The sequence below is a fragment of the Mus caroli genome, unplaced genomic scaffold (assembly GCF_978045245.1).
Source record: "Mus caroli unplaced genomic scaffold, Mus_caroli_1 scaffold_6, whole genome shotgun sequence".
NCBI classification, from domain to species: Eukaryota; Metazoa; Chordata; class Mammalia; order Rodentia; family Muridae; genus Mus; species Mus caroli.
Window position 1 is genome coordinate 27,984,442 of NW_028227261.1, and position 21,829 is coordinate 28,006,270.

The window sequence follows — 21,829 nt, forward strand, 5'->3', positions numbered from 1 at the left end:
CTTTAAGCCCGCCCCTATCCTGATATCCCTTGGAGGGAAGGGGGCGTGAGGGTTAAGAACGCGTTTTAGCACTGTATAAAACGTTTGTCCCCGTCAGGCCGCCGTCCTGCAGGTCCGCCATATTGTCTGCCGAGGCTGCCGCTGAAGCTACCGCTGCGGCCGCCGCCAAGTCCGAGCGAGCGGAGCCGCGATGGGTGAGTGAAGCGGCTCAGGAGATGGGTGTTCGGGCCGAGGTGTCGGGGAGCGGGGTCTGGCGAGGGCCTGTCTCTCGTCCGAAGCAGATGTCGGAAGCATCCAGAGAGGCAAGGGAGGAGAAGGCAGATCCGGAGCGCCCCTCGGGCCAGTTTAGGGCTGGGGTAGGGCCGCTCGCACGGGGAGCAGCCCTGGGGGCTGGTTCCGCACTGCTAGCGTCCCGGGCTGTCCCCACGTGGTGGCCTCGGGTCGGAGCTCGCGCTTCCCGGGGTAAGCAGAGCCCTGCCCTCTCGCCCTGCGCCTGCCGTGGATCCGGGGGCCGGGCTCCGGGCTCCGGGCGGCAGGCCTGGCCGCGGAGAGCCTGCTTCCTCGGGCTTTTGGACGCCGGGCTTCTGAACCAAGTGAAGTCCTAGCTGTATATGTAGAGGGTAGAGTCCTCTGGAGAGGAGACCTAGGGCAGGCCAGCTCCGGCCCGGTAACCAAGGGCCGGCCGGGTCCAGCAGAGCTTGGGCCTTTGAAGGCCAGGAAAATGTCCCAGTCGGCGCAGGAATGGGGTGGTTCGGCTAGACTCAGTGACAGCCTTCACAGGGGTAGAGAGACCAAAGCCAAGACTTCTTGGCCCAGACAGGTCAGGGACTTACGATTTCTGGGCCAACTCTGGTTAGGAGAAAAAGAGAGACCTGTTGATCTTTTTTAAAGAGCATTCTGGATACGAAGGCCGTTGCTCAGAAGAATACGATGATGGTCTTTGAATTCAGAAATGAAACCAGTCTTGGTAATTTGTTGGCATCAGTAAAAGTGAAAAACTTTAAATTTGCCAATCTGTACGTGCAGACGTGATTGTCAGTGCTTAACGTGTCTTGTGTAACCTAATTGCTACCTCGTGGGATAGGTGCTGCTGTTATTCCTGTTTTGCAGATGGGGAAACTGAGGCTTAGAGTGGTAAAGTAACTTATCCAAGGTCACGCGGTGATCAAACCAGGGTGATCACTCCAGAGCCCTAGGAATTAACTGGTGCCTTTTATGGGCTGGCCCTCTAGTGGTGGGACGAGAGAGGGGGGACAGTTTTAACCCTGCATAAAGTTGGGAAATTGTGTGTTGTTATGGGTCCAGTTTGAAATCTTTAGTCCGAATGAAAGTGGAAAAGTTCAGAGAGAATTGCTGACCTCCGCCTATTGTAAAGAGTAGTGCATTTCTAAAGTTTGCTATAATCTCTTAATTCTGAGGGAACAGAAAAGACTTTCTCTGCCAGTGATTTCAGAATCAGATCTGGCCTGCCACTTTCCACCTCTCATCCAGTTACTTCGTTTTCAAACAAAATTGTGCATAGAGAAGGTGTCTAACACACTGCAACAAGCCCTATATTCCTCCGTTTCTGAGCCTTCACGTCTGTAGGAAGGGAGTATGTGTAACCTAGCAAGAGCTCTGCAGACAACGCAGCATTCTTCCCACCCTGCATACCGCGAGCGAGCGGTTCTTTTCCCAAAAGCACTCTACATTTCCAGGTCCTCTGGAAAGTATAGATTGATTCTGGGAGGTAACTGGAGCCCTAGAGGGAAAGGCGGCGTCAGTGAGACGTTTTTTACAGATTGAGAAACAGGCTTGAAGGAGCTAACATAGCTGATCAGAATCAGCCAGGAACGACATTCTTCCACATTTTACTTCACAGCAGCCTCTAAGATTTAAGGTATTAGATGGGTGGTGGTGTACGCTTTTAGTCCCAGCACTCAGGAAGCAGAGGCAGGCGGATCTCGAGTTTCAGATCAACCTGGTCTACAGAGTGAGTTCCAGGATAGCCAGGGCTACACAGAGAAACCTGTCTCCAAAAAAAAAAAAAAAAAAAAAAGGGTTTAAGGTGTTATGTGACGTTAGTAGTAGGTTTTTTGTTTTGCTTTGTTTTCTATTAGAATGTAAAAGTTCTTCAGTGTGGCCAAGCAGTGGTGGTGAACGCCTTTAATCCCAGCACTTGGGAAGCAGAGGCAGGTGGATTTCTGAGTTTGAGGCCAGCCTGGTCTACAGAGATGACTACAACACAGAGAAACCCTGTATCAAAAAACCAAACCAAACAAACAAAAAAGTTCTTCAGTGCAAGAATGAGACATGAAAGAATTTTTAGTATGTAGAGGTAGGTGGCTTTCAGCTCAACTTCAGTGACCAGTCTAATATAAGGATATATTTTAATCATAGTGTACGGTCCTCGGTAGATGAGGAATCCCCTTAGCAACGGTAAATTGATGCTTTGAGAAGATAGGTAACTAGTGCAAGGCTAGCAATCCAGGCCCGTTGGGTACTGGTTATAATACAGCCAGCCTTCCCTCTCAGAGGCCCGTGTATGTCACTGCCTCTCCTGTGTTCCCTCCCAGGACCTATCCTTTATACTGTTTGCCTGTGTTGGCCATGCAACTTTTTTTTTTGGGGGGGGGGGTTTCGAGACAGGGTTTCTCTGTGTAGCCCTGGCTGTCCTGGAACTCACTCTGTAGACCAGGCTGGCCTGGAACTCAGAAATCCACCTGCCTCTGCCTCCCAAGTGCTGGGATTAAAGGTGTGTGCCACCACTGCCCGGCTGATGCAACTATTCTTGACCATCTCTAGCAAAGACCTCGACCCGATAAATTCTAGTGGGTACTGGCTGTCTTAAAATTTCTACTCTCTCTCCAAATCCAGGGAGTCTTGGTTAGTGAAACTTCAAACCAGTCCTTGTTGTAATCCATTGTCCTAGGCAATGTGGATTTTAGGCTACTTAGATCTAGATCTGAAGGTTCTGGAGCTTCTGGAAGAGTTATTTATTTATTTATTTATTTATGAAGATTTATTTTATGTATATATGAGTACACTGTAGCTGCCTTTAGACACACCAGAAGAGGGCATCAGATCCTATTCAGATGGTTGTGAGCCACCATGTGGTTGCTGGGAATTGAACTCAGGACCTCTGGAAGAGCAGTTGGTGCTCTTAACCGCTGAGCCATCTCTCCAGCCCTTTTGTTTTCTTGTTGTTGTTTTTTAGTAGTCTGGGTATTGAACCCAGGCAAAATCATAGAATGGTCTTGAATAGTCATGTACCACATAACAACTTTTCTGTGAAGAGTACATTGCAGTTATGATGAAATGCATAGGATTATAAAGCCGGAACCTTCCACTTGTCTAGAGAACGTGTAGCTGAAGAAGCTCTTAGTGAGGTTTGTTGTTGTTGTTGTTGTTGTTGTTGTTTTTGTTTTTTTGAGACAGGGTTTCTCTGTGTAACCCTGGCTGTCCTGGAACTCACTCTGTAGACCAGGCTGGCCTCGAACTCAGAAATGACTCTGCCTTTAAGTGCTGGGCTTAAAGGCATGCGCCACCACACTCGGCTTCTTAGTGAGTTCTTGATCGGTTTGAAGTTATTATAAGCCCAGCATGGTGGCTTACACCATTTATCCCTACGACTTAGAAAGCTGAAGCAGAGACTCTAGGCAACATAACAAGACCTTGTCTCAAAGAAATTTGAGCTGGGGTGGCTGAAATGGCTCAGAGGTCAAAGGTGATTGCTGTCAAGCCTGATGTCTTGCCTTTAATCCCTAGAAGCCACAATTGTCTCTTACTGCCATGCATGCACTCCCTCTTCATGAACATACACTTAATAAATTGAACTGGAGATATGCTTAGTAGTTAAGACACCAGCTGCTCTTTAAACTGGGGTTTGATTCACAACTGTGTGTAACTGCAGACCTAGGGTGTCTGACACCTTTAATCCCAGGACTCAGAGGCACAGGCAGAACTTGAACTCAGACTGGCCTGAGTTCAAGGCCAGCCTGGTCTACAAAGTGAGTTTCATTCAGAACAGCTAAGACTACAAAGAGAAACGCTGTCTTGAAAAAGAAACAAAAAGCCTTTTTTAAAAACTGAGTGCTTTGCCTTTGTGTACATGTGTGCACACTGTGTGTGTGGCTGATGCCTGCAGAGGTCAGCAGGGGGCTCCAGATCCCCCAGACCTGAAGTATGGAGAGTTCTAAGCAGCCTTGTGAGGATTTGGAAGCAAACCCAGGTCTTTTTCAAAGTTATTCTAAACCACTAAGCCATCTCTGCAACAGCTACAAGATTTATTTGTTTTATGTACATGTAAGAGTGCCTGGATATATGTCTATGTAGCACATGTGTGCTTGCTGTCCACGGAAGCCTGAAGAAGGTATCAGATCCTCTGGAATTGGAGATGAGATAGTTGTTGGGAACTGAACTAGCTGCTTTGCAAATGCTATAAGCACTGAACTATCTCTCCAGCTGAAAAAGTCAGAAAAGATACTGTTTTTCTTCTCTCTCTCTCTCCCCTCCACTCTTCCCCCCCCCCCCCAGGTGTCTTGGGCTTTTTTAAAAGCAGGACCTTACTCTGTAGCACCAGTGACCTGGAACTTTCTACCTCAGCTCCACTGTGGTAGAATTACAGGCAAGCTCTACCATACTTGGCTGAAAAACAAAGACATTTTGGGGGCTAAAGAGAAGGCTCAGTAGTTAAGAGCATTTATTACTGTACAGGATCTAAGTTCAGTTCCCAGCGTCCACATCAAGCAGTTACAGCAGCCTGTAACTACATTACATCTGTAGGCATCTGTGATCACACACACATGCACGTATAGGTACAGACACATACAAATAAAAAAGTTTTAGAGGTTTTGTTTTGTTTGTTTAAAAAAATGAGGTGGGCCATGGTGATAAAGGTTTTATTTTTCACAATCCAGTATTTAAAGACTAAGGAAAGATTGTCATGAGTTCAAAGCTGGCCTGGATTATACAATGATGCTCTGTCTCAAAACAGAAAGTGAGGTTATAAAGAAAGAAGACGTCTAGCTATATATGTAGCAGAGGATGGCCTAGTCGGTTATCAATCGGAGGAGAGGCCCTTGGTCCTATGAAGTTTCTATGCCCCAGTATAGGGGAATGCCAGGCCCAGGAAGCAGGAGTGGGTGGGTTGGGGAGCAGGAGGAGGGGGGAGAGGATAGAGGATTTTCAGAGGGGAAACTAGGAAAGGGGATAACACTTGAAAGGTAAATAAGGACAATATCTAATAATAAATAAAGACATTTTTATACAGTTGAATACTGTATAAAAATGTGTTTGTATTTTAACCTATTATTACAGAACAGTCAAAACGTTGTTAAAAGTTTATAATGTGAAAATAAAAAAGTCATTGAAAAAAGATTTACTTATTTATTTATTATATATAAGTACACTGTTGCTGTCTTCATATACCCCAGAAGAGGGCATCAGATCTCATTACAGATGGTTGTGAGCCACCATGTGATTTCTGGGATTTGAACTCAGGACCTCTGGAAGAACAATCAGTGCTCTTAACTGCTGAGCCATCTCTCCAGCCTGATTTTTTTTTTTTTTTTTTTTTCAGTCTGAAGAGATGGCTCTGGCTGTGGTTTAGAGCACTTGTTTCTGCAGAGGACCCAGATTCAACTCACAGCCACCCATAATTTCAGTTCCAGTGGATCCAACACCTTCTTCTGACCCCCAAGGGCACCAGGCATATATGTAGTTCCCTTATATGCAGGCAAAATACTCATGCACATAAAAATAAAAGATTTTTTTTTAATTATTTTCTTATATGTACTTATATATGTTTCTGTGTGGGTATGTGCCTGTGATTGCAGATACCTGTAGAGATCAGAGAAGACCCCCTGGAACTGGAGTTACAGGCTTTGTGAGCCACCAAGTATGTACAGATCCAGGGAGTCAGATATGGATCTTCTATAAGAGCAGCAAGTGCTCTTAACTACCAGAAGTCTCTACAGCCCAGGGGAAGAAAAAGTTGTAAGTTTAGGGGCAGTGTTAATTACCTGTGGAGGGAGCAACAGTGATGCCCTGCTCACTATTAATTCTCCTGAAGTGACTAGCACTGCACTCCAGTCAGGCTAGGTATCCTATACAGTGTGCCTTTTCCGTACTGCATTATTTTTTCTCGTACTGTGTAGCCCTGGCTATCCTGGAACTCACTCTGTAGACCAGGCTGGCCTCAAACTCAGAAATCCGCCTGCCTCTGCCTCCCAAGTGCTGAGATTAAAGGCGTGCGCCACCAAGCCCAGCTTCTCGTGCTGTTTTTATTTTTAGATGCATAAAATACATTTTGTCTTTCCTGTAATATTCAGTATCATAACATGCTTTTAATCCTATGAGCAATAGGCTATACTATATAATCTAGGTGTATAATAAAATACACCATCTTAGTAGGATCATGTTTACACAGCGATGAAATCTGTTAAGAATGATTTCTCAGGGCTGGAGAGATGGCTCAGTGGCTAAGAGCATCAGCTGCTCTTTGGAAGGTCCTGAGTTCAAATCCCAGCAACCACATGGTGGCTCACAACCATCCGTAATGAGATCTGACGCCCTCTTCTGGTGTGTCAGAAGACAGCTACAGTGTACTTACATATAATAAATAAATAAATCTTAAAAAAAAAAAAAGAATGATTTCTCAGAGCTGGGTGTGGTGGCGGACGCCTTTAATGCCAGCACTTATGAGGCAGAGGCAGGTGGATCTCTGAGTTCGAGGCCAGCCTGGTCTACAGAGTGAGCTCCAGGACAGCCAGGGCTTTACAGAGAAACCCCGTCTCGGGCTGGAGAAATGACTCCGTGGTTAAGAGCACTGACTGCTCTTCTGAAGGTCCTGAGTTCAAATCCCAGCAACCACATGTGACTCACAACCATCCGTAATGAGATCTGATGCTCTCTTCTGGTGCATCTGAAGACAGCTACAGTGTACTTAGATATAATAATAATAAATAAATCTTAAAAAAAAAAAAGAAACCCTGTCTCAAAAAACCAAGAAAAAAAAAGATTTCTCAGAATATATCTCATTGCTATGATAGTCTATTAATAGCCTCTATATAGTTGTTACCAGAATATAGGCTATTAAGGGCAGTGTTCTGCCCTTGCAAAAAGCTCTTTTCTGACTCTGAAGTTGCCACTAGCAATGCCAAGATTATGAGGCATAAATTGTAAATAATAGGTAGTTTAAAAGTGTGGGTAGATCCAGCAAGGTGGTGCTTGCTGCCGAACCTAAAATCACATATGGAGGATGGAGATGACAAAGTCTTAGATGTTGTGTTGGACCTCTACACAAACACCCAAGCCAATATACACGCAAAATAGATGTAATTTTTTTTTATTGAGTGAAGAGCTAGGGTTATAGTTGGCAGAATTTTTGTCTTGAATGTACAAAGAACTGAAGCGATCCCCAGAACTTCATAAACCATGCATGCTGGCAAATACCTGTAATGCCAGCACTGTGTGTAGGTAGAGGTCTGAAGATCAGAACCTCAAGGCCATCCTCAGCTACAAGCAAGTTCAGGGCTAGCCTAGACTAAATAAGACCAGGAGTTAGCTACAGAGGACAGATGTAGAAAAAGCTTTCTCTATGCTTTGAGCTGCCGTAAAATATTTTTAAAATATTTTGAGTAAACAGTCATGCCTTTAATATCAGCACTCAGGAAATAGAGGCATATCTCACAGATCTCTGCAAAGTGAGTTTTAGGTCAGTCAGAACTACACAGAGAAACTCTCAAAAAAAAAAAAAAAAAAATCCCTTGTGTGCCTGATATCTGCAGAGGCCAGAAGATAGCATCAGATTCCCTGGGATTAAAATTACAGGTTTTAGCTATCATGATTGGAATTACAGGTGTGAGCTGTCATGATTGGAATTACAGGTGTGAGCTATCATGATTGGAATCACAGGTGTGAGCTGTCATGATTGGAATCACAGGTGTGAGCTGTCATGATTGGAATCACAGGTGTGAGCTGTCATGATTGGAATCACAGGTGTGAGCTGTCATGATTGGAATCACAGGTGTGAGCTGTCGTGATTGGAATCACAGGTGTGAGCTGTCGTGATTGGAATTACAGGTGTGAGCTGTCGTGATTGGAATTACAGGTGTGAGCTGTCGTGATTGGAATTACAGGTGTGAGCTGTCGACAGGTGTGAGCTGTCGTGATTGGAATCACAGGTGTGAGCTGTCATGATTGGAATCACAGGTGTGAGCTGTCATGATTGGAATCACAGGTGTGAGCTGTCGTGATTGGAATTACAGGTGTGAGCTGTCGTGATTGGAATTACAGGTGTGAGCTGTCGTGATTGGAATCACAGGTGTGAGCTGTCGACAGGTGTGAGCTGTCGTGATTGGAATCACAGGTGTGAGCTGTCATGATTGGAATCACAGGTGTGAGCTGTCATGATTGGAATCACAGGTGTGAGCTGTCATGATTGGAATCACAGGTGTGAGCTGTCGTGATTGGAATTACAGGTGTGAGCTGTCGTGATTGGAATTACAGGTGTGAGCTGTCGTGATTGGAATTACAGGTGTGAGCTGTCGTGATTGGAATCACAGGTGTGAGCTGTCGTGATTGGAATCACAGGTGTGAGCTGTCGTGATTGGAATTACAGGTGTGAGCTGTCGTGATTGGAATCACAGGTGTGAGCTGTCATGATTGGAATCACAGGTGTGAGCTGTCATGATTGGAATCACAGGTGTGAGCTGTCATGATTGGAATCACAGGTGTGAGCTGTCGTGATTGGAATTACAGGTGTGAGCTGTCGTGATTGGAATTACAGGTGTGAGCTGTCGTGATTGGAATTACAGGTGTGAGCTGTCATGTAGGTGCTGCAGAGTGAGTCCAGTGCCTTTGGAAATACAGCTGGCACGCTTAGCTACTGAGTCATTCATTTTTCCAGTCCCCAGATGTCTTATATTGGTGCTAAGATAGGATAATGAAGTTTTCTAATTTGTTTTTGGCTACAAATAATGGAATCTTTTAAACTGGTAGTACTTCTAGCCAGGTAAGCCAGAACACCCCCTATAAAAAATTTATTTATTTAATGTATTTATTTGTGCCCCTCTAGGTTTATTCAGCCACCTGAGAGGAGACACTAAACACTCTTCACCTGAGTGTCCCATTAGTATCAAGCCTCTCCTGGCCTGGTACACATCGGCACAAAACCTTGCCCATCTTGGACTCTTTTTTTTTTTTTTTTTTACCCTGTTCTGTAATGTGGTTGGACACTGTGTGATACTGTCACTTCAGTCTCTCCTGAGCTGCTCTGTGTGTAGGTTTTTCTTTTTTACTTTATTTTTTTTAAAGATTTATTTATTTATTTTATGTAAATACACTGTAGCTGTCTTCAGACACACCAGAAGAGGGAATCAGATCCCACCATGTGGTGCTGGGAATTGAACTCAGGACCTCTGAAAGAACAGTCAGTGCTCTTACCCGCTGAGCCATCTCTCCAGCCCCAAGAGTCTGAGTTCTGAGCCGGGCATGGTGGCAAACCCAACACTTGGGAGGCAGAGACAAGCAGATTTCTGAGTTCAAGGCCAGCCTGGTCTACAAAGTGAGTTCCAGGACAGCCAGGGCTATTCAGAGAAACCCTGTCTCGCTCAAAAAACCAAAAAAATAAAAAAAGAGAGAGAAAGAGAGTCTTGAGTTCTGGGGTTGGGTTTTGGTGTCATGCGGTGGCTAAGCGGAATGGGGTGAGGATCGCCTCCTGTGCCTGTTGACTTGAGCAGCAGAGTGGATGGTAATACTGAAATGTGTCTAAATGTGGACAATTTAGAATACGTCTGTTTCCTGAGGGAAGGCATCCAAAAGACAAGTGAATATAGAAGTAAAGGGGTGAGGTCTGGGAATGAGCTTTCATTATCTCTGTGGTTGTCTCTACATATCTTGAAACTATAGAATCAACTCAAACCACAAAATGTGCAGATATTAGGCTAAAAAGAGTATGGGAGGAGAGAGTGGCCGTGCAGTCTTTTTTTTTTTTTTTTAAAGATTTATTTATTTATTATATGTAAGTACACTGTAGCTATACTTCAGACACTCCAGAAGAGGGCGCCAGATCTTGTTACGGATGGTTGTGAGCCACCATGTGGTTGCTGGGATTTGAACTCTGGACCTTCGGAAGAGCAGTCGGGTGCTCTTACCCACTGAGCCATCTCACCAGCCCCCCCCCCCCCCCCCTGCAGTCTTTTAACTCAGGTAGAGGAGCCAGGTGGTGGTGGAGCACACCTTTCATTCAGCAATTGTTAGCAATTGGACCTCCACCTGCCTCCTTTGTCTCCCCAGTTGCTGGGATTAAAGTCATGAACCAGTATGCCCATCAAATGCTCATTACATGGCCTTGGCAGGCCTGGAACTCACAGAGATCTGCCTGCCTCGGACATATCACTTCTGAAATAAAGGTGTCTGCTGTTGCCACACCTGGCAAGTAGTTGTTTGGGTTTTTTTGTTTTAAGTTTTTTTTTTTTAAGTTTTTGAGTTTTTTGTTGTTTTTTTGTTTTAATGTACAAAAGTGTTTTGCCTACATGTTTGTCTATGCACCATGCCAGGTTCCTATGGAAATCAGAAGAGTGTCAAATTCCCTATGACTGAAGCACAAAAGGTTGTGAGCCAGTGTCAGTGGTACTGGGAATAGGACCTGGGTTCTATGTTAGAACACCCAGTGCTCTTAAACACTATGCCATCTCTCCAGTCCCTGAGTATTTATTTAGTGTGTGTGTAAGCAACAGGTCCCCCACCTTCCTTGTTAATAATAATTACCAAAATGCAAGAAAGCTGAAGAACTGAAGATGAAGTGTGAGTGACAGAGCCTGGCGGTAGTGGCACAGTCCTAGCACTGGGGCAGCAGAGCAGATGGGGCTTGGGGTTTGAGGCCAGCCAGGGCTACACAGAGAAACCCTGTCTCAGAAAACTGAAAAAATTAAAATTAAAAAAAGAATAAAATTTGACTGTATAAGATTGAACTTATACCATCTTGATAAGACTTAAAAAGTGACTCAGCGGGCTGGTGAGATGGCTCAGTTGGTAAGAGCACCCGACTGCTCTTCCGAAGATCCAGAGTTCAAATCCCAGCAACCACATGGTGGCTCACAACCATCCATGACGAGATCTGACTCCCTCTTCTGGAGTGTCTGAAGACACTACAACTACGCTACAATGTACTTACATATAATAAATAAATAAATCTTTAAAAAAAAAAAGTGACTCAGCACAAGTGTGATGGTTTGTTTATGCTCGGCCCAGGGAGTGGCACTGTGAGGAAATGTGGCCTTGTTGGAGTAGGTGTGTCACTGTGGATATGGGTTTAAGACCCTCACCCTAGCTGCCTGGAAGTCAGTATTCTGCTAGCAGCCTTCAGATGAAGATATAGAACTCTCAGCTCTGCCTGTTTGTACCATGCCTGCCTGGATGCTGCCATGCTCCTGCCTTTATGATAATGGACTGAACCTCTGAACCTGTAAGCCAGCCCCAGTTAAATGTTGTCTTTATAGAAGAGTTCTTGGTCATGGTGTCTGTGCACAGCAATGAAAACCCTAAGAAAACAGGAAAGGAACTTGTTATATACTTCAGGCTAATTGGTCTTGTAATTACAGGATCATCAACATCGAAGGCATATCAGTAAAGATAAATTTGTTTAAAAAGGACTTGTGTGGCCAGCTTGCTGGTATATGTATACCTGTAATTGCAGCTCTTGGGAGGCTGAGGCAGGAGAGTAGCAAGTTTGTTTTGTTTTGTTTTTGAGTTCCTTGAGATAGTCTTCTTATGTAGCCCAAGCTGTCCTAGAACTTGATGTGCAGACCAGGTTGGCCTCAAAATCACAGAGACCCACCTATCTCTGTCTCCTCAGTGCTAGGTGGTGAGTTTCAAGCTTGCACAAGCTACATATGAGATGCTGTGTATCTCCAGTCAGGGAAATGGATGGCACTGGATGTCCAGGTGCTGTGTTAGCATAAGTCAGACACAGGAGACAACAGTCACACAGCAACAACATACACACAGCAAGGAAGTGAAAGGGAGGCTGGAGACAGCTCAGGAGGTGAAGAGCTTGAGTTCAGATCTCTGAACACTTGTAAAGATCGGGGCAAGAGTTCATGGCAATTGCATTGAGTGTGTAGTAGGGACATTGTAACTTAATTCTTCTGACCCACAAACATGGATGGTTTTGTTCATTGGTTTTGTTTGCTCGCCAGTTGTTTATTTCTAAACTGTCGCTCAGTCTATCCTGGAATTCATTGTGCAGCTCAAGCTGGTCTTGAGCTTTGGCATCGCTATTGCCCAGTTCCTAAATTCTGGAATTAGAGGCAGCATGAGCCACCATACTTGGCTAATATTTTTATCAATGTGTGTATGTAATTTTTTTTTTAAAAAAGGGCTTTTCTGTGTAGCCTAGGCTGTCCTGAAACACAGAGATTCACCTGCCTCTGCCTCCTGTGTGCTGAAATTGAAGACTTGCGCCATACAATGCCTGGCAATTGTAATTATCTTTATGTTGCATAAGCTTTAACTGTTCTATCTCCCCCTCTTTGCATTTGTAGCTCCTCCTTTTCTCCCTCTCTCACCTTTTAATCTTTATTCCTTTCTTTTTGAGACAAGGCCTCGAAAAGATCTGCCTGGCTATAATACCAAATTTTTACTGACAACCGTGTATGTTCATAGTAATAACTAGGTAGACACAGAATTTGGGCCAGTCTGGTTGTCTTTGGTAAGACAGTAAGTGACGTACGGTTTAGAAGAGCGTCTCTGAAAGTTTGTGTTTATTCATGTCTCCTGTGTTGTGTTAGCATCCCACCCTTCAAGAGTCAACACTGTAGCTGACTTTGTACTCTGGAGATTTTTTTATTTGATTATTCTAATTTTGTAGGTGTTGTCTCCCCATTAAGTTTAGATTTGTTGTTGCTTGTACTTTAGTCTATACTGAGAATTTACTGTAAGAGAAAATTATGTATTGTAAAAATGAGTTCCTAAAAATCAGGTGTGACTGGTGAAGGGGGGCACTCTTAAGCCAGAGGGATCAAAGCATGGTCTCTGGGGTGGGAGGGTCTGTGGTACCAGGGCTTCCTTGGGTGCTTCTGCAGATGTTCATCCTTCTATTCTTTGTCGCCTGCTTCTCCACTGAAGTCATAAGTAGATGTTTGTGATAGTTACTTGTCACCATGGTAACTAAAGAAGCAATGTGGTTTCTATTTCAGTTTAACTGTCAACTGTGCTCAAAGGAGAGGACAGCCTCTGGGACAGCACAGGCTCAATCATGAAAAACTATGTGGCAGGTAGTAAAGGACAGCATTCCACAGGGGCTTGCCTTTAGTAGTCTCGCCTCTGCCTGTTTAGGTACCCATAGGAGAGGCCACTGTAGACCCTTTGTGTGTGTGTGTGTGAGTGAACGTGTGCACACATGTCGTTGTGTGCCTGTGGAAGTCAGAGGACAGTTTGCAGGAGCGAATTCTCCTTCAACTGTGTGGATCCTGGTAATAGAACTGGATCTTGAGACTTGGTGGCAAGGACCGTCAAACCTACTGAGCCATTTCATTTGATGGCTTGCTTTCTTGTTTGCATTTTTATTTGTAATGTACATGTGTTTTTATATACCTGATGCCCCATATGTGTGCAGAATCTGGGGCGATCAGAAGAGGCATCAGATGCCCTGGAACTGGAACTATAGATGGTTAGGAGCTGTGCTGTGGCTGCTGGGACCTGACCCTGGATCCTCCTCAGGAGCAGCTCATGCTCTCAGCTACTTCAGCAATCATTCCTCTAGCTTCTCTGCTTATTTAGTTTTACTTTATGAGGGTTTTGCCTACCTATGTGCTTGGCACATTCAGATGTTAGAAAATGGCACCGGATCCCATGGAGCTAGAGTTTACAGATGGTTGTCAGCCACCATATGGGTTCTGCGATTGCACCTGGGTTCTCTGCAAGAGCAGCAAATGCTTTTAACCACCGAGCATCTCTTCAGCAGCCCTGCCCCAACCCTCAAGATAATAAATCTTTATGGACTTTGCCAAGTGAACTTCCAAAGCAGTCCTAGAGAGACTGGCCAGAGGTGCTTCTCTGCTTCTTCGTTCCATTTCTTTTCAGGGCCAGAACTTGTTTGCCATCTTCCTGTGCTTTCTCCTCATTGATATTCTCATTTTGATCACGTGGGAAAAAAGAAATGCTACACTCACAACTCTGACGATCTGCTCCCTTCTAGAGACCATGGCAAGCCCCGGGAAGGACAATTATCGAATGAAGAGCTATAAGAACAATGCCTTAAACCCTGAGGAAATGAGACGAAGGAGGGAGGAAGAGGGCATTCAGCTTCGGAAACAGAAGCGGGAACAACAAGTAAGTCATCTGCATCCTCTCTCTTTCATTTTTTTAGATTTATTTATTATTATCCATAAGTACACTGTAGCTGACTTCAGATGCACCAGAAGAGGGCATCAGATCTCATTACGGATGGTTGTGAGCCACCATGTGGTTGCTGGGATTTGAACTCAGGACCTTCGGAAGAGCAGTTGGTGCTCTTAACCACTGAGCCATCTCTCCAGCCTACCTGCAGCATTCTCAGGTGCACCCATGCCTTCATCCTTCTGCCTAGGGCAGTGCGGTTCTCATCTCTCTGACGCTGAGACCCTATAATACAGTCCCTCATGTCGTGGTGACCCCAACCACAAAATTATTTTGTTGCTACTTCATAACTTATATCATAATGTAAATATCTATGTTTTCCGATGGTCTTAGGCAACCCCTGCCTGCAAAGGGATCTCAACCCATATGTTGAGAAACCCTGGCACAGGGAAATGTGGTTTATCAATATAGCAGGCTAGTCATCAAATTTGTTCACTTGTTTGTTTTGTAGGTGGGTTTGCACGTATGCAAGTTCTGTGTGTGTGACCAGACATTGATATTACCATCTCTTCCAGTTTCTGTCCACCTTAACTTCCATCACTGAACCTGAACCCACTGACTGGCTTGACTGGCCAGCGTGCTCTAGAGAGCCTGGCTCCTAAGTGCTGGGATTATAGCTGTGCACCTCACTTACATATTGGGGATTTGAACTCAGGTCCTCATGCTTGCTTTATAAGCATTTTACTCATTAATCCATCTCCCCAGACTTCTGGGTTCCTTTTCTAAGCAAATATTGGAAACTTTGAGATAGGAAAAAAAACCAATTTCTTAATCCTTTTCTAAAAATTAAACCAACTCGTGTTGTTTTTATCCTGCACTGGAGATGTAGCTCCTGTTCCCTGTGGTTTTCCTGGCTTGGTTGCTTGAGATGTGTTTGGGCGTGGCGTGGTGTGCAAGTGGGAATCAGGATAGCCGCTCAGTGTCAGTCCTCACCTTGCGCCTTGGCTGAGCCTGGGTCTCCTTTGTGTGTGGTGTGATGATGACTGCTGTGTGTGCCAGCCTGTCTCCCTCCATCTGACTGCATGACAGATACTCTTCATACGTCCTGTGCTGGGACCTCAGACTCAGGTCCTCACACACAGAGCCATCTCTTTGCCCTGTTTTTTGTTGGGGCTGGAGAGGTGACTGAGCTGTTAATGGTGCTTACTGCTCTTGAACAGGACCTAGGTTCAGGTTTTAGCACCTCCAGAGGGGTTTGCAGCCATGCATGACTCTGCTTCTAAGAGACGCGCTCTATTGCCCTCTGTGGGCTCCCTCATGCTACCTGAACTCACTCAGGCACACACGCATACATGTAAAAAAAAATTTTTTTTTTTATTTAAAAACTTGAGAAAAATTATTTTGATCAGGCAGTGGTGGTGCATGCCTTTAAGCCCAGCACTTAGGAAGCAGAGGCAGGTGGTTTTCTGTGAGTTCAAGGCCAGGGTAGTCTACAGAGTGAGTATAGCCAAGGCTTCACAGAGAAATCCGTCTCATAAAACCATATAAGTAAATGAATAAGAATATTCTGATAATTCCATCTCTGTGTGTAAGTTGTGTTAGTCACAGTTCTCCTCGGTTTCCTTGTCTTATTCCTCTCCTGCTGAATCCCCTCCTCCCAGTAACTCCTCCCACTCCCATGGCTCTCATTCCTGTGCCCTTCGGAGTTTAATGAGAGTTGTTTATAGGAGCATAAGTGGAGGTCTTAATGACAACTAGACACTTTACCAGTGGCTATACCACTGAAGAAAATGACACCTCCTCTGCCAGCTTCCTTGTGCCTTCTGTCTTCATACTGCACACAGTGTAGTCAGGGTTTGGCCTGGCCATAGAGACTTAGCAGTCATTCTGGGCTGCCTTCTGTTATGAAGAACTAGAGTCTCAGTACAACCAGAGCTGTATAGAAAGACCCTGTCTGCTAAACAAACAAAGCAAAACAAAGAAGCACTTTGATTTCATGTGTATGCTTTGTGTATATATGTGTACCTGGTGTCTGCAGAGGTCAGAAGAGAGCACTGGATATCCTGGAACTGGGAACCGAACCCAAGTCCCCTTGACAGCAACAGAGAGCCATGTCTCTGGCCTTCTGTTCTTTTAAGAGTCTTCTGTATTAAATGTACTTAGGACAAGCTCAGCAGTGGGGATACGTGCTCCTAATCCCAGGACTCACGGGGCAGAAGCAGGTGGATCTTTGAGTTTGAGGCCAGCCTGGTTTACAGAGCAAGTTCCAGGGCAGCCAGGGTTACACAGATGGAACTGTCTCCAAAAAGAAAAAGAAAAAAAAAGAAAAAAAAATTTGCCCAGGCCAGAAACTGATTAATCTTACAGTTGCACCACCATGTACGACTAGATGTAATTACTCAGCTCTAGATTCAGTCATGGAACTTGCTTTTGTCACATTTATTTGTCTTCTGGGAACTTATGTAGACCAGGCTGGCCTCAGTGATATGCCTGACTGTTTCTCCTGAGTGCTGGAATTCAAACATGGATGACCACCACCTACCTACCTATCTTCCTTCTGTCCTTCCTTCCTTCCTTCCTTCCTTCCTTCCTTCCTTCCTTCCTTCCTTCCTATTTCTTTAAGATTGATTGATTATGTATGCAGGAGTCTCTTGCATGAATGCCTGCAGGACAGAAGAGGGCACCAGATCTCACCAAAAATGGTTGTAAGCCACTACCATGTTACTGGGAATTGAACTCAGGACTTCTGGAAGAGCAGCCAGTGTTTTTAACCTCTGAGCCATCACTCCAGCCCCCTTTCTTTCTTCTTTAATGTTTTTTTTTTAAATTTATTTATTATATGTAAGTACACTGTAGCTGTCTTCAGACTCTCCAGAAGAGGGTGTCAGATCTCATTACAGATGGTTGTGAGCCACCATGTGGTTGCTGGGATTTGAACTCAGGACCTTAGGAAGAGCGGTCAGTGTGCTTAACCACTGAGCCATCTCACCAGCCCTAATGTTTTTTTCATTCTCCTCACCATTACACAAAGTGAAAGTTTTTTTCAAATAAGTTTTTTAAAAGAATGTGAATAGATGTATCATAGAAAACAAAGCTTTTGAACACGTTTCATGTCTGCTTAAATTAAATGTTGGCCTCATTTTCCTCATGCTCATAGTTTCTTGTCATTATGTCATAATCTGCCCTCAGTTTGTGAGTGATGTTACCCTGTCTCCCCTCTTCGCTTTTCAGCTTTTTAAACGGAGAAATGTAGAGCTGATTAATGAAGAAGCTGCCATGTTTGATAGTCTGCTGATGGATTCCTATGTGAGCTCTACAACTGGGGTAAGCCCTTCAAGGCCTGGTCACAGCTCCTGTGGGCACAGAAGTCAGATGGGAAGCTCTTCCGTGCCTTCTGTGGACAATCCTCAAGGGATCCACTGATGCAGACCCTGAGGAAACATTTAGGGAAGCTGCACCACAGCTGGGAATCCCTTTAAATTTTGTACCTTGAAGCAGACGTGGTTGGCTAAGCCCTCCTCTCACTTGAGGATCTTAGGAAGCAGAAGCCATGCAAGGTTGTGTGTTCCCTAATGGCTGTATTATTGACCGCAAGGCCGTGAACCCGTTTTCTGTTCTAGGAGAGTGTGATCACGAGAGAGATGGTGGAGATGCTCTTCTCGGACGACTCTGACTTGCAGTTAGCAACCACACAGAAATTCCGGAAACTCCTGTCCAAAGGTACAGGACCTGGTCCTTCGCAGAAAGGGGCCATGGGATTTAGCCTTCTGTCTCTTTTTTGATGGTTTGTTCTGTTTTGTTTTGTTTTTTTGAGACAGGGTTTCTCTGTGTAGCCCTGGCTGTCCTGGAACTCACTTTGTAGACCAGGCTGGCCTCGAACTCAGAAATCTGCCTGCCTTTGCCTCCCAAGTGCTGGAATTAAAGGTGTGCGCCACCACTGCCCTCCAATTTTTTATTAGGTATTTTCTTCATTTACATTTCAAATGCTATCCCGAAAGTCCCCTATACCCTCCCCCCAGCCTTCTGTCTCTTTACTGCCCATTGCTCATCCTACCTTGCTGGCCAGGTTTTCTTTGAATATGTCAAGTGGGTGTATTCCCACTTTTATATTTGGCATTCCCTCTTCTAATAATCCTTTTCCCAAAAAAATGTTCAGCACTTCCTTCAGCTACCTTTTTTCATTTTTTTGTTTTTTTTTTTTTTGTTTTTCAAGACAGGGTTTCTCTGTGTAACTCTGGCTGTCCTGGAACTCACTCTGTAGACTAGGCTGGCTTTGAATTCACAGAGATCCATCTGCCTTTGCCTCCCAAGCACTGGGATTATAGGTGTGCTCCACCACTACCTAGCAGGTCTTTGTTAGAAGGGAAATGTATAGGCTGAGGTTGCTCATTCCTTGGAGCGTGCTCTCTCTCCCTCTCTCTTTCCCTCTCTCTCTCTCTCTCTCTCTCTCTCTCTCCCTCTCCTTCTCCCTCTCCCTCTCCCTCTCTCTCTCTCTCTCTCTCTCCTTTTCTGACGTGCTTACATATAGGAAGCCAGAGGTGAGCATACCTAGATTAGGTTGCCTTTATATTTGTAACATGCCAACGGTATTCTAAGCTATAGATGAGCAAAGGACTATTTTAGAATGTCTACAAAATTGGTCAGAGCATCTCGGGTTGTGAATGGGTCAGTCCAAGCTTCTCCTGACTTTTTCTGTCTTTCCTGTCTTCCTCTAGAGCCGAGTCCTCCAATAGATGAAGTTATTAACACTCCAGGAGTAGTTGATCGGTTTGTGGAGTTTCTGAAGAGGAATGAGAATTGTACATTGCAGGTAATGGCTCTGAGGTGGAATGGCCAGATGAGAGTTCCTCACATGACAGTGGACTGTCTTTGTGGCATCCCTTAAGGAAATGGGAAAGTAATATGGGGAAATTACCTTCCTTAAAAATAGCTTCAGGGCTGGGCGTGGTAGTACAGCCTGTTCTCCACAGTGAGTGTCTTTTTAAATGAGACACACACACACACACACACACACACAGAGTGGTGGTGGGGGGAGACTCATCAGATGAAGGTTCCCATTGGGCCTGACAGTGTGACCCAGGACACATGCATGATAGAATGAATGAACTGACTCCTGCAGTCTGCAGGTTGTCCTCTGACCTCCACAAGCATGGTATGGCACATAGATGAACACAGACACAAAAAATAAAGAAAAGGGTTTTGGATGGCAATAATTTCGTGAACCTGGCTGAGTTTCCACAGTATATATATATATACAGAGGGGGAGCGGGGAAGCTTTAAGCCACACTAATACTTTTAGCCAGCATATATTAATACTTTCAGCATGCAGGAGGCTGGGACATGAGGATTGCCACAGGGTTGATACCAGCGGCATGCAAGTCCCCTCTCTGCTAAAGGATGGCGGGGAAAGACACGTTTAGTTTGGCTTCTGTTGCTACTAGAGATTGGCTGTTGTGAGGCAGGTGGGTAGGTAGGGCTGCTCAGTCTGCAGTGACCTCTCAGTTGTGTTGTGATCTCCCTTTCAGTTTGAAGCTGCCTGGGCTCTAACAAACATTGCCTCTGGAACCTCTCAGCAGACCAAAATTGTCATTGAAGCAGGAGCTGTCCCCATTTTTATCGAGTTGCTTAACTCAGACTTTGAAGATGTACAAGAACAGGTAACGCTCAGGATTTGGTTCATGTTTTGCCGTACTTACAGTACAGTAAAAAATAAATATTAACGCATATTTGGAGAGATATGGAGAATTGAACAAGGCTTGCTGCTCCTTGTATGAAAATGGGTTAGCCTGTGGTACTTACACAGAAATGGAATGCAGTGATGGAATCTTTCTCTTTACCTCATGTGGGTCTGTGCCAAGGTAGAGTCAAGACTTTTTCTTTCTCCCTTCCTAATGAAGGGATGATGAAGTCTGTAGTTTGGTGTCTCTGGCTTCAGTTCATGTGGCAGCCTGCCTTTCCCACTGAACCAGGGCTTCCGGGGGAGAAGCTCTAAAAGAGCAAGTGCTCAGCAAGAGTCATCCTAGACACAGTCTACAAAGTGGTCCTCACCCTGTTGGGCCGCTTTGTAGCACTGATTATCAGTAGTCACAGAAGCTGCCAGGCTCTGGGTGACAGTTCTCTCCTCCCTTTTCAGGCAGTATGGGCTCTTGGAAACATAGCTGGAGATAGTTCGGTTTGCAGAGATTATGTCTTGAATTGTTCCATCCTTAACCCTTTGTTAACGTGAGTAACTAACAGCATTTGCACCCGGGGATCTGCAGGGTGGCTACGTGGCAGTATATGTGGGGGATAATAAAACCTTGGATGGTGGCACAAACCTTTGGTCCCAGCATTCGGGAGGCATAGGCAGGCAGATTTCTGAGTTCAATGCCACCTTGATCTACAGAATGAGTTCCAGGAGAGCCATAGTTAGACAGAGAAAAGCCTGTCACAAGACAAAAACAAGTAATGAGGCCCAGCATAGTGGCACGGGCCTTTTAATCCTAGCCCTTGGGAGGCCAGCCCAGTCTACATTAGCAAGTTTCAGACTATCCAGGACTGAACAACCTCCCATTTTCACGAACAAGATAGTCCTAGGGCCTGGGTTATACTCTAGGGTCTGTGGTCACAGCCCTGTGCTAGAGTGTCAGTGCTCAGATTATGGCTTCCTTGTTTACAGACTCCTTACTAAGTCCACACGACTGACAATGACACGGAATGCAGTCTGGGCCCTGTCAAACCTCTGCCGAGGCAAGAATCCTCCTCCAGAGTTTGCAAAGGTGAGAGCCACCTACTAGCTATAAGTGATACCAGATTCCATCATAGGATTTCTTTTTAAGTTTTGGGAAGACCCATTAGAGTCTCAAATCCTGTGAAAGACAAGGCAATCATCAGTGTAGAGGGCGATTTTGTGTGCCAGGGTAGGAGAGTGAAAAGGTGGTCCTGCAGGTTTGATGGCATTCCCAGGGTGTAGAATTCCATGTTGGGAAGAGGTAGCCATGATAGGCTTGGTGAGAGAGCTGATGTAGCCCTATGATCAGTCCTCCTCTGCTTCCAACAGGTCTCTCCTTGTTTGCCTGTATTGTCCCGATTGCTCTTCAGCAGTGACTCAGACTTGCTGGCAGATGCTTGCTGGGCCCTCTCCTACCTGTCTGATGGCCCCAATGAGAAGATCCAGGCAGTCATAGACTCTGGAGTCTGCCGGAGATTGGTAGAGCTTCTGATGTGAGTGGTTTGAGTTCAAGAGGGTGAAAGTTTCCTTAGCTTTACCAAGGTCAAAGACCTCTAGCCAAAGACATGGTGGTGTGGCTGTAATCCCAGCCTTTGGGAGACAGGAGAATAACAAATTCAAGGACAGGGTGGGCTGCAGTATAAAGACTGTCTCACAAAACAAAGCAAAAAACCAAAAACCCAAAACTACAAACAGCAGATTGCTGACCTACCCAAAGGTCTGGAGCTGCAAGGAATATGGGCAGTGTTGGTTTTCGGCAGTCGGCAGGACTGAATGTGATGTGCTGTCTCTCCACTG

The 21,829-nt window shown here is 45.1% G+C and overlaps 1 protein-coding gene across 2 annotated transcripts in view; it reads left to right on the forward strand.

Moving 5' to 3' along the window:
* Kpna6 (karyopherin subunit alpha 6) overlaps window positions 1-21,829 on the forward strand; it is a 31,954-nt gene continuing 10,125 nt past the window's right edge. The window contains exons 1-9 of one of the 2 annotated variants that reach the window (XM_021160246.3): window positions 1-194; window positions 14,183-14,316; window positions 17,554-17,646; window positions 17,943-18,042; window positions 19,038-19,132; window positions 19,848-19,979; window positions 20,456-20,544; window positions 20,981-21,080; window positions 21,362-21,525. In XM_021160246.3, the coding sequence (XP_021015905.1) occupies window positions 191-194; window positions 14,183-14,316; window positions 17,554-17,646; window positions 17,943-18,042; window positions 19,038-19,132; window positions 19,848-19,979; window positions 20,456-20,544; window positions 20,981-21,080; window positions 21,362-21,525 (911 nt within the window). In that variant the 5' untranslated portion in view covers window positions 1-190. Of the gene's footprint in view, window positions 195-13,177; window positions 13,260-14,182; window positions 14,317-17,553; window positions 17,647-17,942; window positions 18,043-19,037; window positions 19,133-19,847; window positions 19,980-20,455; window positions 20,545-20,980; window positions 21,081-21,361; window positions 21,526-21,829 lie in introns of those variants that run through there. The other variant, XM_021160244.3, reaches the window with a different exon arrangement.